Source organism: Xiphias gladius, chromosome 14, assembly GCF_016859285.1.
Source record: "Xiphias gladius isolate SHS-SW01 ecotype Sanya breed wild chromosome 14, ASM1685928v1, whole genome shotgun sequence".
Classification (NCBI taxonomy): Eukaryota; Metazoa; Chordata; class Actinopteri; order Istiophoriformes; family Xiphiidae; genus Xiphias; species Xiphias gladius.
Genome location: NC_053413.1, coordinates 26,156,020 through 26,179,278, shown reverse-complemented (window position 1 = coordinate 26,179,278; position 23,259 = coordinate 26,156,020). Strand labels below are relative to the sequence as shown.

Below are 23,259 nucleotides of genomic sequence, written 5' to 3'. Positions count from 1 at the left end.
TTTTTTGTTTTTTGTCTCGTTTGTTTTTTCAATGAAAATCTGTAAAAACAAAGACACTGTGGCACAAAAACATGAGCTCAGTTTTTCTTGTTGGAATTTGATATCTAAGTCTATCATTGGTTTTACACGTCCCCAAGACATCAGTCGTACTATACAATAAATGTAGAGTAAGTTGAGGCTCCTTGCTTTGTTATTCCTGTTCTGGGTTTTAAACTCTGTTAAACTTGCCTAACCAAATGTACAGGTCTGTCTAGGGAACGATTTGATTTAAGCTCATGTCCCTTCTCTCCCTGTAGCTTGTAGGTTGAGTCAGACCAATGTGTTGGCAAGAGTTGGCATTTGAAATTTTCGCATTTCGTCGTTCCACCAGTTTGAGTGTCGTCTTATTTAAGATTTGTATGTGTGTGTGTTTTGGCAAGATGCTACACTGCAGCAATATATGATGTTAAATTTAGACGGTTCAACCAAATGCGTTAATGCGATACTAATCACTTCTGTCATAATCTTAGATTATTACCTGCCAATGCTGGTAAAATTTGTGTTTGTGTGAAGAGAGAGAGAGATTATGGTAACACCTTTTTATTTATGCGTCATGTAGTGAGAGAACCAGTTGAAGGTGCTGATGTGGGGCTTTCACACAGAATAGTATTAAAATCATCTTACATGTAAATAAACTGTATCGTAGCTTTATTTCTTGTATTTTTCTGCCGTATATAAAAAGTGAAACAATAAAAAAAAAAAAAAAAAAAAAAAGGTTCTATAATAATATATTTAGTGATTATCACTGAAGACTTGTACATTTTTATAGGCACCTGTCTTTTTTTTGTATTTTGGGTTTTGGTAGCTTTTGTTGAGAAGTGCGGCATATTACTGAGTTTGTGACGACAAACTCAAAGACAAACATGAATACATAGTGAGCCGGTTTTGAATTAAACACCTACACCTGCACCATACAGTATGCTGTGTGCAGACTGGCATTGAAAACAAGACAGTTGTATGTATAATTATATTTTGTCTAATAAATTTTCTCGAGAAGTACTTGTGCTTTTTTAAAAGTTCACCCATCCTTGCCAGAGTTTCATAAAGTAACTATCAGACACTCACCCCCCCCTTGTCCCTTTTCGTCTTACACGTGTAACAACTGATATAAAGCCGCAGTGATATGATAAACATCCATTCTTGAATCTAACTTGTTTGTCCCCTCTACCCCCCTGTAGCTAACTTGGTGACGCAGAGACTTCTCCCTGAGGAGCCAAGAAGCAGACGGCTCATGACTTCTGACCAGGACACGAAAGTTGTAGCTGAACCACAGGTGCAGCAAGTACAAGAGGCAAAAGAGAACTCTCATTTGGTGAGTTTTACATACACATACACACAGTTTTTTTCAGTTGTCCTGCTTTTTTTCCCCCTAAATTTCCAGACATTGATAAATTAAAGTGAATATCCAGAATTTTTTTTATTCTTTTTTTTCCCCCCCAGCTGTGGAAGTGTATTAGAAATTTTGCAAAATATGACAAATGTTGATGGCCCTAAAATTAAAACTCTAATTTTATTAATCTTGTGCTCTACTTCTGCAAATGTCAAATGAGATGGTCCTGCTTACACACAAGAATAATATTATAGTGAATTATTTCCTCTGTTGCCTTCATGGAAATTGTTGGCAGCACAAACTTCATTTTCAAATCCCGAACAAATGAGTAGATTAACGAATAATTGCTCAGCAGCTGCTTTGCAGTGTTAAGTAAACATTTGTAGTAATGGAGCATTTTCCATTAGGGGAGGCAAGTATGGATAAAAATTCTTTATCAAGGTAGATGTAATTTTATATTTTGATATTATTAAGATATTGTGATGCACTAGGTTTTCTGGAAAATCGAGCTAGAGAATCTTTATCATTAATATAACCAGACAGGAATGTGCCTCTTCAACTAATCCAACAAATTAAGTTATGACTGCAACGTCTTTGATTAATTTGCCTTTTATTTTTTAAACGTGATTAATTTTCTTAATATTGTATACTCCTATATGCCATCGCACACATACAGTGGGTCAGCCGCATCACGTTAAGATCATAGCCACGCAGTTGATACTCTTACCAAGACTGAATTAAGGAGTTAAACGGTGAAATGGACGATTTTGGACTGGAGAACTTGTAGCTGGAGAACATCCAGGTCTGTTTGGTGTCGGCTGGTTGGCTGTCAGGCAATACATACTCATGCTTGCTGTGTGGCTCCAGCAGATGTTCAATGGCCGGCCTTTTTAAGCATAGACGTTTAATTGCAAATGTAAGCAAACTCGGCATTAGTTGGCAGTAACTTCAGCAGTTCAGCGAGTTTGACTCGTGCCAGTTTTTTTCCTTTTCGTCGACTAGTTGTCAACTTGTAATATAGGTGTAAGTAACTAGTACAGTAGTTGGGTTTGTTTTGTCCGTTTTAACCTGTCTGGCCAAAGTTGAAGATTTTGTCGACTAACCTTTCTCCTAACGAGGACCACAATGAGTAAAACATTTGGCTTTGTTGTATTTTAATCCTCGAAAATTTTAACTATATGTCTGGGCTGGGTGTTTGCAGTCTTGTATTTTCCCTTATATCATTGTCAAATCTAACTTTCTATCCAAAGTGGGTATGATTTTTGAGATTGAAACTTGTGTGGTTCTGATGCTGTTTACGTTTTGCATGTTACATCTGTTGCATTTAGCTGTTGGGACCTACGCAGAGCGGTGGAATTGAAGTGCAACACTGGAGAAAGTTTCAGTTCCTACATCACCAGCATGACAGGCATCCAAAAGTGAAGTGTACCTTGGTCCAATAGATGTAGCAGATGTTAATGTGGCCATAATATGTTTTAACTGAAAGCAAAAGGACATTTTCTATGTTGATCGGCCAGAGTGTCTCATAATCTTTGCCATTTTGCCAACTGCCTAGATTTTTAGAAGCCTTCCTCTAAGTTATAGACAGCATCATACCAGCCACAGCTTGCTTTTGACTGGAGTTGATTTCCCACACTGATTATGTATAACAGAGAAGTAAAGAAACGGGACGCACAGAAAGAGTCAACTCTTGTAACCAAATAACCATGACCTGTTTTTATTTCTCTCGTTTCATGCGCCTGTAGTGGCTCTATTGATCATAGGTGGACATTTTGTTCCTTGCTGGAGTGTGAAGGGCAGGACTGAAAACAGAGTGGTGCATCTTGGGTGCAGTACAATGGCGGTTGAGGTTGGATTCCCATGCCTCAACGAGATGTGACGACACGACGCCGTGCACTGTCTACTAAACAAACTGGAGCTTATACTGAGGCCGCGTCAGAAAGTTTGTTGGGACTGAAAAATAAGATGTTTGGTTACTATCATCACACTAAGTTAGCCTGGGTGTGGATGTTGTTGTTTGATATGTTTTAGCAGGTCCTTCATTATGGTGTTTACAGATTTTACGTCTTTTTATGCTTCTATCCCTCCTTTTACAAAATCTGTGATGTGTGGGTTTGTTCCTTTGCTGTTCCTCACATTGAATTGTGGCTCTTTACAGCAGTTTCTGACAAAACTACCTTGTTCAAAGGGGTTTATTTTGAGGCTGATGATTATGTTTGTTATTGACTCATCTGAGTATTTTCTCGATAAATTGTTCAGTCTATAAAATGTCAGATGATAGAATCACATTTTCCCAGAGCCAAAGTTGTCTTCGAATGACTTGGAGCTGTTTCAGCTCTAAATGAGACTTTGCAGGAAATTGTACAGAAATTTGAAAAGAATCCTGTAGTGTTGACGATGGTAACCCAATAGAAACAACAACTGGTGAAGTTTAGTTGAGGTTTAAGCTGTTAGGTTTCATGAAAGCTGCCACTTTAAGAAAAATTCAAAACACATAATGCTTTTCCTCTTGCTGTCGAAACCTAGACGTAGAATTACCTCCAAACAGAGCAGAGCGCTAACACCTACTCTCCACCTTTTATTAGTGTGTTTCCCTCTTAATACAAGGGGAGCTGCTGAAGTTAATTGCAGGTTGTCTGTGAAACTGTATGTGTGTAGTAAGCAGAGAATATATTACCTTTTTACAGTTGTCAGTAGGTAAATATTTGGTAGCCTTGCTGGTTGTAATCTTGTACTGTAGAAGGTAATCAGTGAAGAAACGCATAACATAGCTGTCATTGGAAAAAAATAGTGAAACTACATTATTTCACCCCTATTTAGTTTTGTCAAAGTTGTAAAAGTGATTCAAATGTAGCCAATGCAAAATTTGTCAAAATAAAAAAAGGATAACTTCTGGTTAATCAGACATTGAAAGCCAAATTTAAGGACTCCTTAAACTTAAGGTGCATCCCAGGTTTCTTGCTGTAAAATTTCAGATAATGTTGTGATGATAAAGTTAATCAGAACTGAGTTTTGCCCACTTTGAAGAGACAAAATAAAACTGGAAATGAAACTCATTAAAACAACATAGTTAAACCAACAACCAGTGTGGTCTGTTGGATAACCCTGGAAGTTCTCAATAGTTCTCACAACCATTAGTGGTTAAGTTGCACTAACCATGCCAGTAGATAAGCTCGTTAGCACTGGTGCTAGCTTGGCTACCCCCGTCTGTCAGGTGAGCCTCACCTTGCAGGTGGTAGCGGTCCTGTGAGAGTCTCCAGTTATAGATGGATTTCAGGGGAAATTCAGTAAAAGTAGCCAGAATCCAGGCCACTTACTTGTCTTCTGTTGTGTCTTGGTAGTGTGGGGAATGGTTTTATCCACTGTTTTTATTTTAGAAGCCAAGAGGAAATAACCAATTTATTTCTGTGCACACTAAAAACTTGTCTACCAAATTCTATCTTTTACTTTTATTAAAGTATTAAATGCTATAAGTGATTTAAAAAAAATGCAGACATGGACAGTTTGTGATTGTTACAAGGAAGAGAAACTGTTCAACCAGGTGTGGTCAAAGTAGGACATGAGTACTTTATTTATTTAGTTTGACAAAGAGTGTCTGAAGTTTTCTTATCGAGTCTTATCAGGTCTTGTATACATATTTTATCTGCCAGATAAACCACAGTGAAAAAACCTTTTGAGTTTCATACTGTTGGTTTCGGGTCCCATGGTGGAAAAAGTACTCATATCTTTTACTCAGGTAAAAGTAGGAATCCCACAGTGTAGAAATAGTTACAAGTACATTTTACTTGAGAAAAAGGTACAAAAGTATTGGCATCAAAATATACGTAAATTTACTAGTTATGCAAGAGAATACATTTGAGAAGAATATATATTACATTATTATAAATTTTGATGCATTAATGTTTACGTCACTTTAATTTTGTAGCTGGTAAAATTTAGTAGTTTATATGCTGCTGGGTAGTTTGATCTATAATAATACATTATGATTTATTTGTTGATTATATTTTGTATGGAGAATCTTAATTTACAGCTTAACTAAAGCTTAAAAATAGATGTACTGGAATAAAAAGCACCATATTTCCATTGGAAATGTAGCTGAGCCAGAGTATAAGGTAGCATAAAATGAAAATACTCAAGTAAAGTACATGTATCTAATCTTTAACAGAGATCCATCTTCTCTGTTTGTGATGGGTGTGTCTGGAATTGCAAAAACCTCACCACAGGCGTTAATCAGCAATTTGCCACAACTTAAACCCCAGTCAAAAGTTTTCATTATAGTAATGGCGAGGAAACTTCCAGCAGAGTTGCTGTAACTCAAATTTTGGAATTTTAGGTTGCGTCAGGATCCGTGTTCCCGCTGAGCCATCAAGCAGAACAAACAATGTCTTGTTGCAGTCATCAGTCATCGCTCCACTTTGGCCTCAGAGGCTGGAGTGGTGCAAATGGGTCAACATACCTTTACATTTTGGGCAGCTAAACTGTAGATTAAGCTGCTAATTTTTTTTTACAGGCTAAAATAATTCACTCAACAGTACAGTGTCGGTGAGTCTTGTAACCCAACCTGTTGCGTAACTGTGTTGTGTAGAGTTTTGGATACTATGTGAAGAGGCGATTAGAATTAGACTTGTAGATTAAATTTGTTAATTCACTGACATGATTCTTTTTTTTTTTTTTTCTTGTCACATGATGAGTTTGTGGAGATAGCTCGCGGGGTTACACCTACAGGGAGGACTGTAACCCCATTTGTCAACAGGATCTGGCTGCGTCGCGTTCCAGCAGCGCTCCAGCTCTCTTACGGCTCTGATTTTTTTCTGGAGCAGAGCAGCCACATTTCTAATAAAGTTAAGAGTAGTTTTGCTGACATCTTTAATTTTTTACTGAATACATGTTTGCGGCTCGTTTAGATGCTTTGTGGCTGTACTTGAATAAGACAACCCCCTGTGCTCCTTAAGTGACTCCGTCATTACTCATTTTAAGTCTCAGTATAGCCCGTCTCACTGCACAGCTACTGTCATTAATGGGTAATTCTTTTTTTTTTTTTTTTCAGGAGATGATGTAGTGATTCTAAAATAACAATTTTATCTGCAGCCCATCACAGTGCTCATGACTGCTGGTTAACACAGTGGCCTATTTATGAGCGGTGATAATATATGGCACCACTTCTGACATCTAACAATAGGAACAGGAAAATCTTTAAACGGGAACAACTACACGGTGAATTCAGCTGCATTAAAACACATTATAGGTAACCACAGAGAACAGGAGGGGCCAGAACAACATCATCTCCCTTCCTCCTCCTCTAGTTTCTGTCCTTCTCTCTCTCTCTGTCTCTCTCAGATTAATTACAAACGAGAAAAGCTAGTTTTGCTGTGTATGTGTTAAGACAATGAAAGTAACAATTGAAGAGGAGCATTAGAAATTCATTTTAAGTCAATTCTCAGTAAACACAGTTTGGTTTCTCCAGTGAATTACAAACTTAAGATAAGCAAGCTGGTAGGCAAAAATAGACCTAATAAACAGCAAATATCTGTATGTGAATACATAAAACAGAAAAACAAAATTGAATATTAAATAGCACCAGGTTAGTTCACCGTCTATACTGAAGAGAAACAGATGTGGTGGGGCAGGGTTTGTGGTTGTAGCGGGCAATGCAGTCACTCAGACGCCTGTTTGATACATAGCCATCATTTGCTTAGATTTGATTACCTTGTGTTCAGAGAGTGTATATGGTGGTAAACAGGAATCAAGATCTGACTGCATTTCAAGGACTTATTCAAATGTTATTGTCTCAGTGTAATCAGCCACAGTGATGATTGACAACTTAGCTTATCTCCCAAAGAATGTGACTATCATTTTGCGCTGTTGTCTGCACTGGAAATAAATAAATAATAAGTAATAGATTAACATATAATAAATTAACATATTACACGATCTATGCTTGGCTGCTTATCTATGGAAATAACAGTACATCACCAGTAGAGGCACAAGGATGGATAAACATGGTGGACAAAGGATTAACAACCAAAAATCTGCCTTGAAGTCACATGAAAAGTTGCTTGTTATAACTTAATAATCATCAAATTTAGACTTTTTTCAGTGTCGAAAGTAATTCAAGGTGAATGTTGTTTGTACATCCACGGTTAGTGTGGACAGGATCTGGTTGTAGCTAATGCAGCATGACTTTTGATGGCTCAGATTCACGAAGTGAACACTTTTAGGCCAAAAAGACACTCACAGCTTTTTCAAATTGCAAATGTTCCTTTCATAAAAAGAGTAGAACATGTTAAGAATCACTGACATACCAAATGATGGTATTTCTGAGTACCCAAACCTATTCTAGGGAAAAGGATATGGCATTTCTAGTCATAAACAAATGTATTGACTGTGCCAAAAGCCTGTAAATTGAGGAAGTAAAAATGAAGCAAAACCATCTGATATTTCAAAGTGTTCTGCTAGAGGGAAGCACTATTCATGCTGAGGTGATTATGCCTGTGTGTTTTCCTCTTACAGACCTCCGTCTGTGGGTAATCCCGCATGCCATCTCCACAGACTCCACACATTCATTTGCACCCTGTATAGGTTATAAATCTCCCAGGGTGCTACACAGCCCAGCAGGTCTGATTGATGGTAGCACATATGACACTTTTGCAAAGGCTGTCGGGGCTAAATGCAGTCACCAGGGTGGCATATTACACAAGCCTCTGGCCAAATACTGGTAAATTCTGGCTGTGATGACTAAACCTGCCCCCTCTACCAGCTACCTAACCCGTTGTCATTTAGATTCCTGTGTCTTTCCTAGGGAAAGACATTGAAGGTGGGTGGTGAGCTGTAGTAGCTAAGCTAAATTAAATAAATGTGTTTCTCACTCCTCCCCCAGCTGTGTCATGCAGTGTTTTCTACCACTGCTCTGGCGTGGTGTCTGGGTGGCTGGGTTTCTTGGCTGGTGGCGTCACAAGGCTCTTGGTTTGGATCGAAAATCAGTTTTACTTTAGCAGTATTTGGCACCAGCAGTATGGCTTTAGGAGGGCAGCGTTCAGATTCCAGATCACTCCCCGTTTTATGTCTCGGTTATGTTTTTTAGTGCTGCCTCCATTGCCTTAAATCATTCTTCTTCGGATGAGAGATCTCGTGTTTTTGTGTTTTTAAAGCAAAATCTTTCTTGGTCATACCAATAATCTCTTGCAGAGTTTGTAATTCCCTCAGTGCAGTGAAACATGGCTGCTACGTCAGTACAGAGGAAACCAAGGGAATTGACTTAAGAAGGTGAACCTATGTCTGTCACTAACCAAACTCATGGATGTGTCGTCATGTTTCCCCGATGGGTTTCAGTCAACCTCTTCAAATAGGAAAGAATGTGGACCTAAGGAAATGGGTAAGAAGTAAGCAGATGGCCTTCAGGCGAAGAAAAGGTTATTCTTCCTGAGAGCTCCAAAATTAGGAAATGGAAAGAGCCCGCTGTCTTTTTCCGCTCTCATTTACACATGCTCAAGATTGGAAAGAAGATTGGCAGCGAAAAATAAGGGGCAACTCTCCCCCCGATGGAGTCCAGTGGGCTAATGCTTCAGGCTGTACGTCTCATTACAAGCCGGGATTAGTGGTGGGAAAAGCGGTCAGGGAACCAAAATACTGCCTCCAGGGCTCAGGATGTCAAGGTTCCTGAGCAAAGTCAGTTTCCGTTTTTAAAAAGTCATAAAATGCACAAGAAGTCTGTACAGAAGTTGTAGTTCAGTCCAGGTTATCTGTGTGAATGTACATTTTATTTGCTTATAGACTAGTTACTTCAGACTGAATCAAGGCCTGTCTTGAATCTTGTTAAAAGGACTTCCAAAATGTGCAACTTCTGGAAACCTTAAAACAAACAGTGTTAGGACCACAGGAATTAAATTTAAAACTTCAACTTCAAGTTATTTCCTCAGAATTTAGATAAAAGAGCCTGTTGCAAAGGCTGCACACTCATTTCTGCGCGATTGTAGAACAAGATTAAAATTGCTATAATTTATGGAGTATTTAACTTGGCCATGTTAAAACATTTCATTTAACTAAGCACTTTGTAGATCTTAAAATAGGAATAGTAAAGTAAGAAATGACAGTCATAATTGTGTTTGATATAATAATTGCATTTGAAATAATTCTTTTAATTTAAGTTGCATAGAAATCTACTTCTTTTATCTAAGTATTCAAAATCTAGTTTAGCCCCAAATCCAACCGGTGGATAGTAACACAAGCCATGTGGTGTTACCAAACCCTTGTGTTTTCTGTCTCATTCGTTATTCACACCCATGCGTACACAGGGAGACAGAGTGATACACCATATGCCCTGCACATATGTGGTAGAAACAGACCAGAAATTGAACATGGCCTATTTATAGCACCGCGTGTAAAAACAAATCCGTTATAGATGAAAGCTGGAAAGAAAATCGGACTCCAACTAGGATCAGATCCTCATCTCTTTTGGGAACGTTACTGTGACAGCCAAGCCGCAGTTTAGTTAAAGTGCTTTTGCAGGCATAAAAATGCGTTGTATGTGTTTGAATCCAAAAGTAATCAAAAATATGAGGGAAGAAAAACAAAATGCTGAGTTTCATTCATTTCAGTGGGCCAATTCTGGAAAAACCGAAATAATTCATTATTCAATTAAAATTAATTCAGCTTTCCGCCATGCTGCCGCTAGTGTTCGGTCAGACTTAAAATTAACAACTTGACGTGACTGATTATTGCACAGTGTTTGCAACTGTAAAAATTAACATAACACATTAGTTTAATAATTTACCACACAGATTGCGTGAAAGGTTTGCAATGCTGGAAGCCAGACTTGGTGCCTTGTGGTCAGTTTATTAATGTTAGAATTATGAAGATCTTAAAAATGTGTGTTGTTAGTGTTTAAAGTTTGTGCTAACATACTAAAAGGGTCAAAATCCAGTGAAGTGCATCTCGGAAACTTTGAAGTTGGGAAATCAAATTTACACGCCCCTCTCAGAATCGGTCACCTGCTGACCGCTGCGAGGATGAACTTGTCGTCGAGTTCAAAGCCCCCCGCTGCTGCTGAAGCAGGACCATCCACTCTTTCCACCAGTCCGACACAACCAACAATAATAGGTGCATTCCGGAAAACAACTAAGTACAAAAGGGACAGTGTGCAGTGGAAAACCTGTACTGATCAGTGACCACGTGCATTGCAAAAGGAGCGGTCTATTTCCACACTGTGGGGGGGAAAAAGTAGTTTAAGGACACGATCAAAGCTCTAGACGCCCAAGCTGCCTGGGCGTAAATACTTTTCTAAAACAGCCATTCCAGACTTTTACAATAAAGTTAGACAAGATGTAAAAGTGCTGCTGTCGGGAGCAGACAGCTGTTCACTGACTTCTGCTATGTGGTCGTCTGTTAACATGACACCATACGTGTCTGATGTTGTTCAGAGAATAAAACTGGAACATGTATCGCATTTTTGTTGCGTGAAAATAACTAATAATAATAATAATAAACCTCATTTGTATAGCACTTGGCATACAAGAAACGCAGCTCAAAGTGCTTTGCAACAAAGAAATTACATGCACTGAATGCGTCTCATAAAAATAGACGTAAAAGGAACAAAAAAACATGCTAAACACGTTAATGTAACACAAGATGGAAAATCGAAGTTGAAGTGCATTGCAGCCACTTTGTAGCGGGAAACAGTACAGCAGCGATTGGCGGCTCCCTCGGAGCCTTACAGTGTGATTTTTAATCAGCCGGTAATAACGTGTACCACGGGAAAATTTGGGGAAGGTTTAAAGTATTGAAAATTGTATACCGTCCAAACCCTAAGAGACAAGGACAAAAGTTAGACTTCAGGATTATACTTTGTTAGCATGCAGGTCGCACTAACATCAGCCCTAATAGAAAAAAGGATATTTTAGCAGTTGCAACACGGCTAAGCTGTTAGTTACAGTTTTCAGGTGATTTGCAATATGCGAAATTCCTGTGGCATATCTGGCACTTGACTTTTTGGGCGTCATCTTTACAATTTTGGAAGTTATTCCAGACGCCTGACGTTTTCCACATCTTGCTAGCGTGGTTGTAACTTGCTTCACGTGACGCACAAACCTATCACTGAGATTAAATGTCCTTGTGTGAGATTAGCTAATAATGATTAATGTTGATGCTCTATGAATAATGCTGGATTGCTATTTCTCATTTCATAGGCAATTTGGGATTTTTGTGGTAATGCCTATATAATAATCATTCATTGGATGTCGACTACCGTGGCAACGGTCAAAGCTTTCAAGCATTTGGGGCAGCCCTATGATTTGTTGAGTTTAATTTTCTTCTGCTGTAACCAGTCACTCGCTAGTTATGTAGCTGACGTCATTATCAGTCAACACAGAAGATGCGGTAGCTGCAAGAAGTTAAGTTTGACGGTTAAGTTAACTTTGTGTCGATCTCACCAATGCCTGCCGCCACTTTTTTTTGTGCCATTTTCCTATCGCATTTTTTTCAGAGGTGGTAGATCGGTAGCTAGCTAAGCTGAAAGATGCCGATGTCATATTAACCCTGCAGTGTAGTAATAGATGCTAGTAGTTGTGATGCATTTGATTCCTGAGTGCTCAGCACTCATCTGACCCACTGTGTCCCCCAGCTCTGTAGCTGTCAGAGAGGGAAATTGAGCCTCAGGTCTGCTGACAGACAGATAAGTCCAAATTCAGCTGTTCTTGTTTTCTCCCCTGAAGGACTCTTACATGTCTGCTGTCTCTGTCCTTCTGTCTGCCGCTGCGAGCTCGCCTCCATCAGAGAGGCACAGCAATAAACCCCGAGCTACGCCGGCTGCCCTCCAGTGACACCAACGATAACTCTTCTCTGTCCATGGTTCATGATGAATCACATCCACTCGTCTCCTCCCAAAATACACCCTCAATCAGGGAAGCAGCTAACCTTTTCCTCCTCTACGAAGGAAGGGAACATTTTAAAATTTTGAAAGGTCAAGCAGTGCCCACAACGTACACATCCGGTGATGTCAGCAGCAGTTTCTATGGCAGCCAGCTGGGACAGGAGTGGGAGTTTTACATTAGTGCGAAGCTGGATTATTAGCACAGGCAGGGGTGTGTGTCCGTCTGGCCAGACACATCCCAAATGATGTCGTAGTGTAACGCTTGTGAAATACGACCCGGGAACGCTGTCTGTTGCAGGTAATCTTGTATCAAATCCAGCCTATCTCTCCCTTTACTCACTCTTTAACTCTCTTTCCTTCAATCGGCCTTCCTTTGTTTCTGTTACTGATTCTTTCTTTCAACTTGCTGCCTCTTGAATAGGAAACAGGTTTTCCCAGCCTTTCTTTTGCCTCAGCAACCCAGCTCGTTAGCAGAATAATCTATTAAAACCAAGGCTCGAGAGGGTTGATTTAATTTGAGCGATGCTTCAGGGTTGATTTAGCACGTGGATCGCTGGAGCAGGCTTAGTCTGAGCTCAGGTGTGCAACTCAACACTCCCTCTACAGCTCCAGTATTCTGCCAGAGAATGACTCAGTGCAACAGCGACAAAGCAATAGCAGAGACGGATGCTTAACGGGAGCAAGACAGCCAGTCAGCTTCTGCAACGTCAGCATAGTCCACCAGGGCAGCGGAGCCTCAGTGCTGTCATCAGATTTGTTGAATCAACCCAGCAGCTCAGATCAGAGGGGCCAGACAGACTGTGGCTTGACGGGGATGACTTAGAGAGGTGCGGTAGAGACGGCTTCACTGGAAGGATCCTGGGTTATGGGTTATGGCTTAAGGCGTACAATGTTGGTCCGCAGTCGTCCTCTGTCTGCCTGTGGAGATACTTAGACTCTGTTTATGTGTTTTAATCATGGATTGGATGCAGTGGAGCCTGATACCACCGCCGTCAGGAAGCGCCTGGCCTGCTATGCCTCAGGATTTCAATGAAACACTGGCTCTGACTACGGCTCTGGGTTACAGTCTGTTAGCCTGTGAGACATGCATGCTGAACTGCTGCTTTGATCCTGTGAGTATGTCCAGCAGGCACCAGGGCTGTATTGGCCTGGTCCTTGTCAGATTGTACCAGAATCTCAGTTCCTGTCAGATGATGTTGGACTGAGGAGTATTGCTGGCAGATGAGGCAGTTGTACGACATGATTGATTAGTGCCTGTTAAAGCATTTCTGTTGCTCAGGTCAGAAAATTCATTTGAATTGTGGACATTTGTGTAGCACAATGATCAGGTAAAACGAGTCTTGTCATTCAGCCAATCTGGTTACTAATTTCTGTTCCTCAGTCACTTGGAACAGTGCTCATTTTTTTTCAGTAAAAAACTGTAAAAGTGATTAAAACACTGAGTGAAAAACAGTAACCTAATTTCCTTGTACAAAGATTCAGTCAAAATTAAACTGTCATACAACATTATTTCTCCCCTGACATTTTTTTTGCAGAGGAAATCACTTGGGTTGCCAATTTAAACTTTCAGTTTTGTTTCATAAGATTTTGCAATAATGTTTTTCCTGGTGATGGTGTCTGCCACACTGTCAATTTAAGTCTAGTTCTGCTAGAGGCTCTTGAAGGTTGCTACACGATATTCCCCTTTGCTGCTAAATATGTCACATCATGCTACTCCCTGGTTTCTTGGCTCATCTGCTAACACTTATGTCACCAAGTTTAACAGGTTGTATTGTCAAATAAGCAAATGCCACTTTTAACTTAAATGTATTGCATTTATAAAATTGGTGTGAAGGACATTACTTTTTTGAGCTTGTAAGGTGAAGTGAGTGAAAAGTCAACTAAAAAAACAGATGAAACCAAAACTGCTTAAAAACAAAATGTGGGAAAATAACATTTCAAGATAACTTATACAGTCACTATGCATTTATGTCTAAATATTTACCTCACTTAACATGTTTTACAACTGCTATATTAGCAAGTGTTACTGTAATAATGTAAAAGCATCACACACTTGAATATACAGTGCATTCAGAAAGTATTCAGACCCCTTCACTTTTTTCACATTTTGTTAGGTTACAGCCTTATGCTAAAATCATTTAAATTCATTTTTTCCCCTCATCAGTTATATATCCCATAATGACAAAGCGAAAACAGAATTTTAGAAACTTTTGCAAATTTATTAAAAAAGACAAACTGCTATATCACACTGATATAAGGGTTCAGACCCTTTGCTATGACACGTGATTTTTAGCTCAGGTGCCTCCCATTTCCCTTGATAATCTTTGAGATGATCCTACACTTTGACTGGAGTCCACCTGTGGTAAATTCAATTGATTGGACATGGATTTGGAAAGACACACACCTGTGTATATATAAGGTATCACAGCTGACAATGTATATCAGAGCAAAAACCAAGCCATGAGGTCAAAGTAACTGCCTGTAGAGCTCAGAGACAGGATTGTGTCAAGGCACAGATCTGGGAAAGGCTACAAAAAAATTCTACAGCATTGAAGCTTCCCAAGAGGACAGTGGCCTCCATGATTGTCCAGTGGAAGAAGATTTGAAAAACCAGGACTCTTCCTACAGCTGGCTTTCTGGCCAAACTGAGCAACTGGGGGAGAAGGGCCTTGGTAAGAGAGGTGACCAAGAACCCGACGGTCATTCTGGCTGAGCTCCAGAGATCCTTTGTGGAGATGGGAGAAACTTCCAGAAAGACAACCATCACTGCAGCAATCCGCCAATCTGGGCAATCTTGCCGAATGGCCAGACGGAAGCCTAACCTCTGTGAAAGACACATGAAAGCCCATTTGAAGTTTGCAAAAAAGCACCTAAAGCACTCTGGTCCTTTAGGATACTCTGGTCTGATGAAGCTCCATCAGAGCTATTACAGTTTTTTTGTCTGCACTCTTTGTCTTGTTGCCTCATGTTAGCCTAGCTCTTGTAGCTGATTTGTAGCTGTTTTTTTTAATGCACTGGCAGGTTGAGTATATTGATATTTTTCAATTAAGTGACATAATTGCTAATAAGTAAAAAATGGTTAATTAAACTTTAAACTTTTGGTTTACTGACCATTTATACTCAACATATTTTTTTCTATCATGATTCAGAATAACATCAAACACCAAGTATGATGAGTTGATAACTATCTGTTGTTTGGGGGGGGGGGCTCTTTTTAAATAATAATCCCTTTCACATCTCTGACCGAACTCTGTGTTCCTTTCACAGGAATCCGCCAAGGTTTCAGACCTCAACCCCAATGCGAAAGCATGGGCCAACCACATGTTTAGCCTGGACCCCAGCGGGAGTGCTGACACCACAACTGCTGCCCTGCAGCCATGGAAGGAAGGCTGCGATAGTTCGGCCGACCCTGGCCCAGAAGGTCAGCCAACCTTATGGGATACAAAATATGCTTACAACTGCTATACTTAACATTTGTTTTATGGCCATTATAGCAAGTTAAACAAAATGTAAATCCATTGCATATGCAATACACATACATTCACATGCAAGTAGTAAGTCAACAAAAGTAATCTAACTCATAGACATAAGTCAGATGCATATGATGATAAAAGAAGACAGCAGGTAGCTTGGACAGCAAGGTAGCTGTCAACAATGTGTCAGGACATGTTTAGGAAGAAAAAAAAGATGTTCCCTCTGTCTGTTTTAATAAAAGGCTTTTGTGTTTTTATTAGACTGTCAAAATATCCAATAAATGACACGCAGTAATTTGTAGTGACATTTCATGCACCATAGCCAACAGAGACATCACAGGACCCACTGACTTCTGGAACACTCCTTGTTCTTTTTGTCCCTGAAGATAGTTCTTTATAAATCAAACTTTATGTTTGGGCTCGTTGTCATGTGGCAGAATGACTTTGGGACTGATCTGCCACCTCTAAGATTGAACTGCGTGATGCAAAAGAATCTAAACATTAAAGTGCCTAAAACCTTTGACGGTACTGTGTATGCCATCATATATGATGAAGTTTTGCGGTTAAACGCTGGGAGAAAAAAGAAGTGTACGAACTTGAAGTTGCAGGATCTTACACTTCTTTCAGTAATTCAAGTTGTACTTGAATTACTGAAAGAAGCTGAAGTGTCACTTTGTCTCACATGCTAAAGATAGTTGAGCTTTCAGTTGGATTTGAAACGCTAAACAGAGTAGAGGGGTCTGGTGGAGTTTAGGCACTGAAAGGCGATTTATTGTAACAGTAGTTTGTAATCCTGCCAACATATATGCCATCAAATGTGATTTATAAATTGCAGTTAAACGCTGGAAACAGCGTAAATGTCTTTAAAAAGTTGATTCCTTGGAGTTACATAGGTATGAGATCAACAGGCGTGGGTGAAGCAAATAAGGAGCAGTTTAAGTGGCAGTTGAAGTAAAGCAGTTGCGGTGTTGGTTAAAACACCGAAAGGAAACGAATGGGCAGTAAGTCTTGAACACTGCAGGTAGATAACTTGATCTTTTTTGAATTTTGAAACACTTAAAAGAATAGGGGGGTCATTTGAAGTTGACGGGTCAGATGGAGTTGAGGCATTGAAAGGAGTGAAGTGTTAGAATGCGGCCAGTTTTCTGCTCATCTGAACATATACGCCAAATTAAATATATATTTAATAATCCAGTAGCGACAACTAATGCTGGCTTGTTCCTGGGAAACGAAACAGTTGGGCTCTACTCACAAACCGTAATTTTACTTTGCAGCCTGCCTTTGTCTATTCTTGTCACTTTTCTCGTCATGCCAAGATACCTGTTTAATCATTCATACTCAATTTTGTATGAGCTATGAATATTCTAACCATAGTCACCGTTCCCTCTACACAAATGACCATAATCACTCACTTTAATGTGCCCGGCCAAGTATAGCCAATGCAGAGGCAACACGGATAAGGTGGCGAAACAGAAATTATTGATTAGTCTACGCTTGACTCTGATTGACGTCCCGGCCTATTTCATCTTCTACGTCTGCAAGGACATTTATGGAAGATGGAAAATGTAATGCAGAAGACTGGTGACTTAAAATAGTCAGGCCGTTCATGTAGTTGCCTTTTTCGCCACTACAGAATATTTGTGAAATTTTACACCATGGATGGAAACTCCTGCTGATGGAGTTTTATTTGTATCTTTTAGCAAATAAACATCTATCCGTGTTGAGTGGGTGTTATTGAGGTGACAGTGTTTTCTGCTAATCGCCACGAAGGAGTTTAAGGATCTATATTCAGACATTTGAAATGGAAGCTACTCACGTCATAACCTCAGTACCATCCAATCTCTTGCCCATGTTTCTTTTAACATTCATATTACTTTGCTGTTTTTTGGATCACCCCTTTTTCAGGTGCAAAAAACATTGATAGTTTCCAAGTCCAACATTTTTACTTACAGAAAGACTACACAGTTGTGGAAAGGCTTATTTAATTATGTCCTAATATGACTGCTCACTTTACATGGTTAAATGTTCACCATCATTTTTAATTTCACAAAAAACTATTTTTGGGGTGTGACCCGACTGACATAGAGGTGACTCATCTTGGCCCTAATTTCCAGTGCTCTCGGTACATCTTCCTGGAATCTTTTACTACAATCTTTAAATATCTAGTCAGAAAATTAAATATTTTATTACTTGAAAGAAAATATATAAAAAGTATGTCTTATGTATATTGCATTCTGATTCGCTTTTCAACTTCTCCTTTAAATGGCTCCCTCTTTTAGGATTAGTCTTAATCTGTGGTATAATTTTGTTTGTTTGTTCTTTTTTTTAAACTTTGTAGTCAGTGTTTGTGTTTCTCTTTTGAAAGTGATGTTTCATTGGACAGATTAGATAATTGACTCTAGAATACATGTAGTGTTATCTTTAGTTTTTAGAGCAAATATGAATTTTGTAAATGTGAAAGTATGAATGGAGATTTAACTTGGATGCCAGAAAGACAGCTGCAGAGCAGGGAAATTGCAGGTTCACTACCTGCAGAAACCGGTGTGATTTTATGAAACACACTGCAATTCCCAGAGATAACCTGCCAATCAAACCACATGGGCAGCACTGTAATGTCTGGGTTTATTTTCTGTTGTTGAAGTGCGTTTTCTGTTGGCTGGACTGTTGTAGCTCATGCAAGGTATGAAAGCCGCCTGCCCAAACAAATCTAAAAGATAAAGTTAATTGCTTCCTGTGTAACGGAGACAAGGGCCATCAGACATTGTTTGGTTCTGAGTAGGAAATATAAAATCTTAATGAACCAGCTTGTGTTATACCATAATACAAAAGAATTCCTATTACATTATCACAAGTTACTGAAATCATGGTATGTTCCTTTTTTACTATTGAAATTTGGTTCAAAGTTGTTGATGCTTTAACAAGAATTATGGGACCGGCTGCCTGACTGAAATTGGCAAGTAAGTAAAGTAGTAGACGAGCCCTTCATCTTCCTCAACTGCAGAAGCAACCAGTCTTTCATTTGAGACAGCCTCATTTCTAACTCCCCCTGTTCTATAGTTTATCATGTTTCACTGAGACAACCCCCCCTTTTTAATGGTCTTTACCGGTTTTAATTAGCTTTTGTGCTGTTATCTGCAAACTCAAACCTTTGTCCTTGGTAGCTTGATTTAATTCAATAATAATGTTTACACTAATTCAGTCAGTGCAACAACCTGCTCATTTCATACTCACACTCAAAGAGAAACACAGTTGACATTCACAAATCATTTCCTGTCACTTCCATGTTGCTGTATGTTGTTAAGGTACTTCTAGTAAAATCAAACACTTCCCTCACAGATGTTTCACATTAAAAGCCTTCAAGCAGCACAGAGAACGTAATTCCTTCCTCTCTTGGTAGACTTTTAATTTGAAACATGTGCAGGAAGTTTTGAGTTTCATTTAATTTAATTTCTTCCTCCTTTAAAAGGCACCACTTTTAGTTTAAATGGCTAGTGAATTCCCTATCCTAACACCTATAATAATTATTATACCTCCCCTTGTTGATTGTCACAGGCTATGAAGCCAGTGAAGACAAGGCTTACAAGGAGCCCCTACTAACCAACCCAGATGAGCCTCCACCGGTACCAGTAATGCTGGCTGAGCCGGCACCTGTGGCCTCCGTCACCCTGGAGCCAGCCTATACAGAATACCCCGAGCCTGGGCAGCCTGGGCAAACAGGTGGGCTGGTTAGTGATTGGCTGTTCGTCAGAGCAGGCTGTGGGCTGGTTGCAGATCAGCAGGGGTTTCAATGTGTCTACAAGGCCTGGAGACTTCTCACAGTTTTCAACCGTACACTGTGTTGGTTTTGTGCCCCCCCCCCCTTGAGCAGACAGCAAAAACCTAATTTAGACCGGGTGTAGGGCTTGGTCTGAATTATACCTGGAGGGTCTTGGCCCTTGATGACACATGGTTAAAACCAGTTACATAGGATTTCAGTGAGACAAACACAGAATATTTTTTTCTGTGTATATGTGGCTGTGGAGATAAAACATAGACTCGAACTTTAATGTGAGAGAGTTTTCATACTTTAAAAATTGTTCGTTTACTGCTAGGGAGACAGGCAAATATTGAGTGCGATTTATAAATGCAGCTGAATTAAGCAGTTGAGTGACTATTAGTGGTCAAAGTGGTCTTGGCTGAGGCAGATGTTTCTGCTTGTTCTGGTTGACAGATTAAAATTAATAATCGCTGTTACAGTTACTGAGCAGTGAAGCTACTTAGAATGGTGCTATCAATATTATCTCTTTATTTAAGTTTTTAAGTCTTAATGATTAGAATGAAAAATTTGCTTCATGTTGTTAAGAGCTGTGCTCAGCCTCAAGTAGCAGAATTTATTGTCTGGAGGCATACAGTGACTCCCTAAGAGCTATTTGTTTTTTTTTTTGTTTTATTTATCACAGCATTTAAGTTTTATAGACCTGAACCAGACACTAGCTGTGACGAGGCATTTATCTCCAAATGCCCTCTACCTAAATGAAATGTCAACATAAACAACAACAGTGCTGAAGGGAGGGCTACTATTAGGAAAACATATTATAAAACACTTTACATGTATGACTCTCAGGCTCTGTCCCATTGTTTCCAGAGTTCCCACACCACTAAATGACCAGCCCCAGGGGATGCTGTTCTGCAGCTTAATCTGAGCTCTGATTGTTCTGTGGAGGCTTGTAAATGAATCGCGACAGATTGAAATGTGTATGTGAGCCGCTAGTATAGTGGAGAAGAATAGAGGACGCCTAAATTCATCTTTTATCCAGACAAGGGAAAAAAAGTAATCAAAGTGTTAACGTAACGATTGTCTCCCCATTGATTTATTTGTTTCCGAACCTTGGCAAGCATGGTAGCCTGGATTTTGCAGTTGTGAGTTTGTAACAAGAACAGTTTCTGTGAAGTCCTGGACCTGAGTGAATTCTCAGACAACTGTCCCTCGATGGTTCAGAGTGAACTTAAACTGGTTGAGTTTTTGTTGCTCTACTGACAAGCATGATTCAATATAAATATAAATAAACCATTTTTTCTCATATTTGTTCATTTAAGTAATGTGTGTTTGCTCAGCATCTCTGCTCATTCCCACCCACATCCTGCTTTATTTTCAGTTTATTTTATTCAACCTTACATTTTATTGGTCTGAATAATGTTTTGCTCCCAGGGTCCGGGATTAGTTAAATCGCTCTTTAATTTCCAAAGCTATTTCTCCCTGTGTGTCAACAGGCGGTGACCCCCAGCCCGAGAACCCCCAGGAGGGCTTGAGGGAGCACCTGAAGAAGACCCTGGAGTTCTGTCTCTCCCGGTGAGTTTACGTCGATAATTGAACTCGATCATTTTAGTCCACATTACATCACGACGACGGACTGGGCACATTTTTGACAAGACTACGAGTAAGTTGGCTTACGGAGAGCTTTCAGCAAATAGGTTTTTTGCTCAAAAACCAAGACACAGACCGCTTTAGTTAGTCATTCGGGTCCTCTAAATTCATGTTGTCATCATGTATAATTAGTAGTAAGTAAGTGGTAAGCGATCTTTTTCCTGACAACGTTACAATGGAAGAAAGGAGAAAATATTCTACTAAATCATACATTGTCCAGGAATTCTTTTTAATGAACACCAGCAACAGGCTAACCATGCAAAAATCTAAGCCCTTTAGATTTCCTCCTCTTGTTGCTCAGCAGCTGTTTCACACTTGTTAATGAAGAAGAGCACTTAAATAGAGCCACAGTAGGAAAAATGTCTGCTCCTAAGTGATCGTTAAAGTACGCCAAGACCAGAAAAGAGAGGCTCTTGTGGATGACTCAGTGGATTCCCCTCTCTGGTTATTCTGCCTCCTGAAACACGATTGATCCTGGTTGTCATCAACGGCACAATGCGTCATTTCTGTTAGCCTCAAATATTTCTTTTCTGTGTCAGTGTAGCCAAAGTCCTTATAGGCATAACTTCAGTTTTCACAGGACATAAAGACGTGTGTAGAATCACCAGTCAGATCTGCCTCTGCATGAAGCCCGACGTGCCAGACAGGGTGGACTGTATGCAAAGACTATACATGCTGACCGTAGGTGTGTGGACACAGCTAGAAATCCAGTGTAGTGTGAACAGAATTGTGTCCATTTTTACACTGTTGTCTGTTACAGCAATGGTTCCCAGCTGGTCTAGCCCCAGGGTCCACATTTTACCTCAGACATAAAGACACACACATTGACCACATTAACACCCACTATCTATTAATTACACCTGTCAATGAATTTTAAACTCAGGACTTTTTTTGCTTTGAGGAGACAGTGCCAACAAGAAGTGACAGGGGCTGATATCTGGCATTTTGAGATAATTGGCATCGGCCGATAAGCAAAAAATGAAGCCAGCAGACCTTTCAGTAAAACTTTTTACAGAGTTCAGTTTTTTGATTACTTGTGGTAGTAGAGTATAAGTAGAGTGCAGATCTACTCAAGCAAACGGAGACATTGTTTATTTTCTAATATTTTTCGATGTTCAAGAGATTAATACGTAAGTGTTAAATGAATGTTCATTTAAGTTCGCCAATTTTGTCTCTCATTTGTTGTTATTATTATTATTAAATGGTTATATTTTATCAGATGCAAAGAAAACCCAAAACATAATATCGGAATTTTATATCAGCCAGCGGCTGCCCTGCTCTCTAAATATCAGCATCGGCCATTGAAAAACCCATAACGGTCGATGGGCATGCTCGCCCTTGATATTTATTTAACAAAACAAATTACAAATGGATCTTAAAACCCCTGGTATACCGTAAACTGGTAATTTTATGAGCTGTGTTTGGTAACAGTTTGATTGTTAGGGATAAACTAAACTTCCAAAGGGCATGATCTGTGTTTATTCTGAAGAGATGGAGGCAGCCAATAAACTGGAGAAACACACAGTCAGTGGGGGCACAGCAACGGGTAAAACGAGGACTCAATGAGTCGATAAGTTGACCATCAGAAGTGTAACTGGCCAATGTTTTTCAAAAAAAATATGATAAACAATTGAGAGGATTTTCTGCACTTTCTTCCTATGTGATAGTAAACTAAATACCGTTATGTTTTGGGGTGTCGGTCAGACAAAACAAGTACTTAAAGAACTCAAACTAGTAATTATAATAATAATAAATCAGTTAGTAATTAGGACTTTAGTTTCTGATACTAGTGGGCTATGGGACTTTGCATTGTTTTTTAGTACTGAACAAGCAACCCCCCCGTCTCTCTCTCTCTCTCCCTCTCCCCCTCTCCCTCTCTCTCTCTCCCCCTCTCCCTCTCTCCCTCTCTCTCTCCCCCTCTCTATCTCCCCCTCTCCCTCTCTCTCTCTCTCCGTGGGCGTCAGGCGTGGTCTGAATGAAAGCCCTATTTCATACTGTTGAAAGCCTGTGGTGGTTTAGCTGCTGGTGGGGGGGGCTCACAAATTGACTTTTTTCTTTCTTTCTTTCTTTCTTTCTCCTGTTTATCAACTTGGAAACGTCACTGAGTACAATTTACTGTCTGTTTGTGAAAGTAGCTTCGCCAAACCTA

At 39.6% G+C, this 23,259-nt stretch overlaps 1 protein-coding gene across 3 annotated transcripts in view; it reads left to right on the top strand.

The window, feature by feature from the left end:
- The window catches only part of larp4b (La ribonucleoprotein 4B), a 46,045-nt gene that overhangs the window by 5,008 nt on the left and 17,778 nt on the right, over positions 1 to 23,259 (top strand). For 2 of the 3 annotated variants that reach the window (XM_040144102.1, XM_040144101.1), the window contains exons 2-5: positions 1,218 to 1,351; positions 15,501 to 15,654; positions 19,259 to 19,423; positions 20,957 to 21,035. In XM_040144102.1, the coding sequence (XP_040000036.1) occupies positions 1,271 to 1,351; positions 15,501 to 15,654; positions 19,259 to 19,423; positions 20,957 to 21,035 (479 nt within the window). In that variant the 5' untranslated portion in view covers positions 1,218 to 1,270. The remainder of the gene's footprint in view (positions 1 to 1,217; positions 1,352 to 15,500; positions 15,655 to 19,258; positions 19,424 to 20,956; positions 21,036 to 23,259) is intronic. The other variant, XM_040144104.1, reaches the window with a different exon arrangement.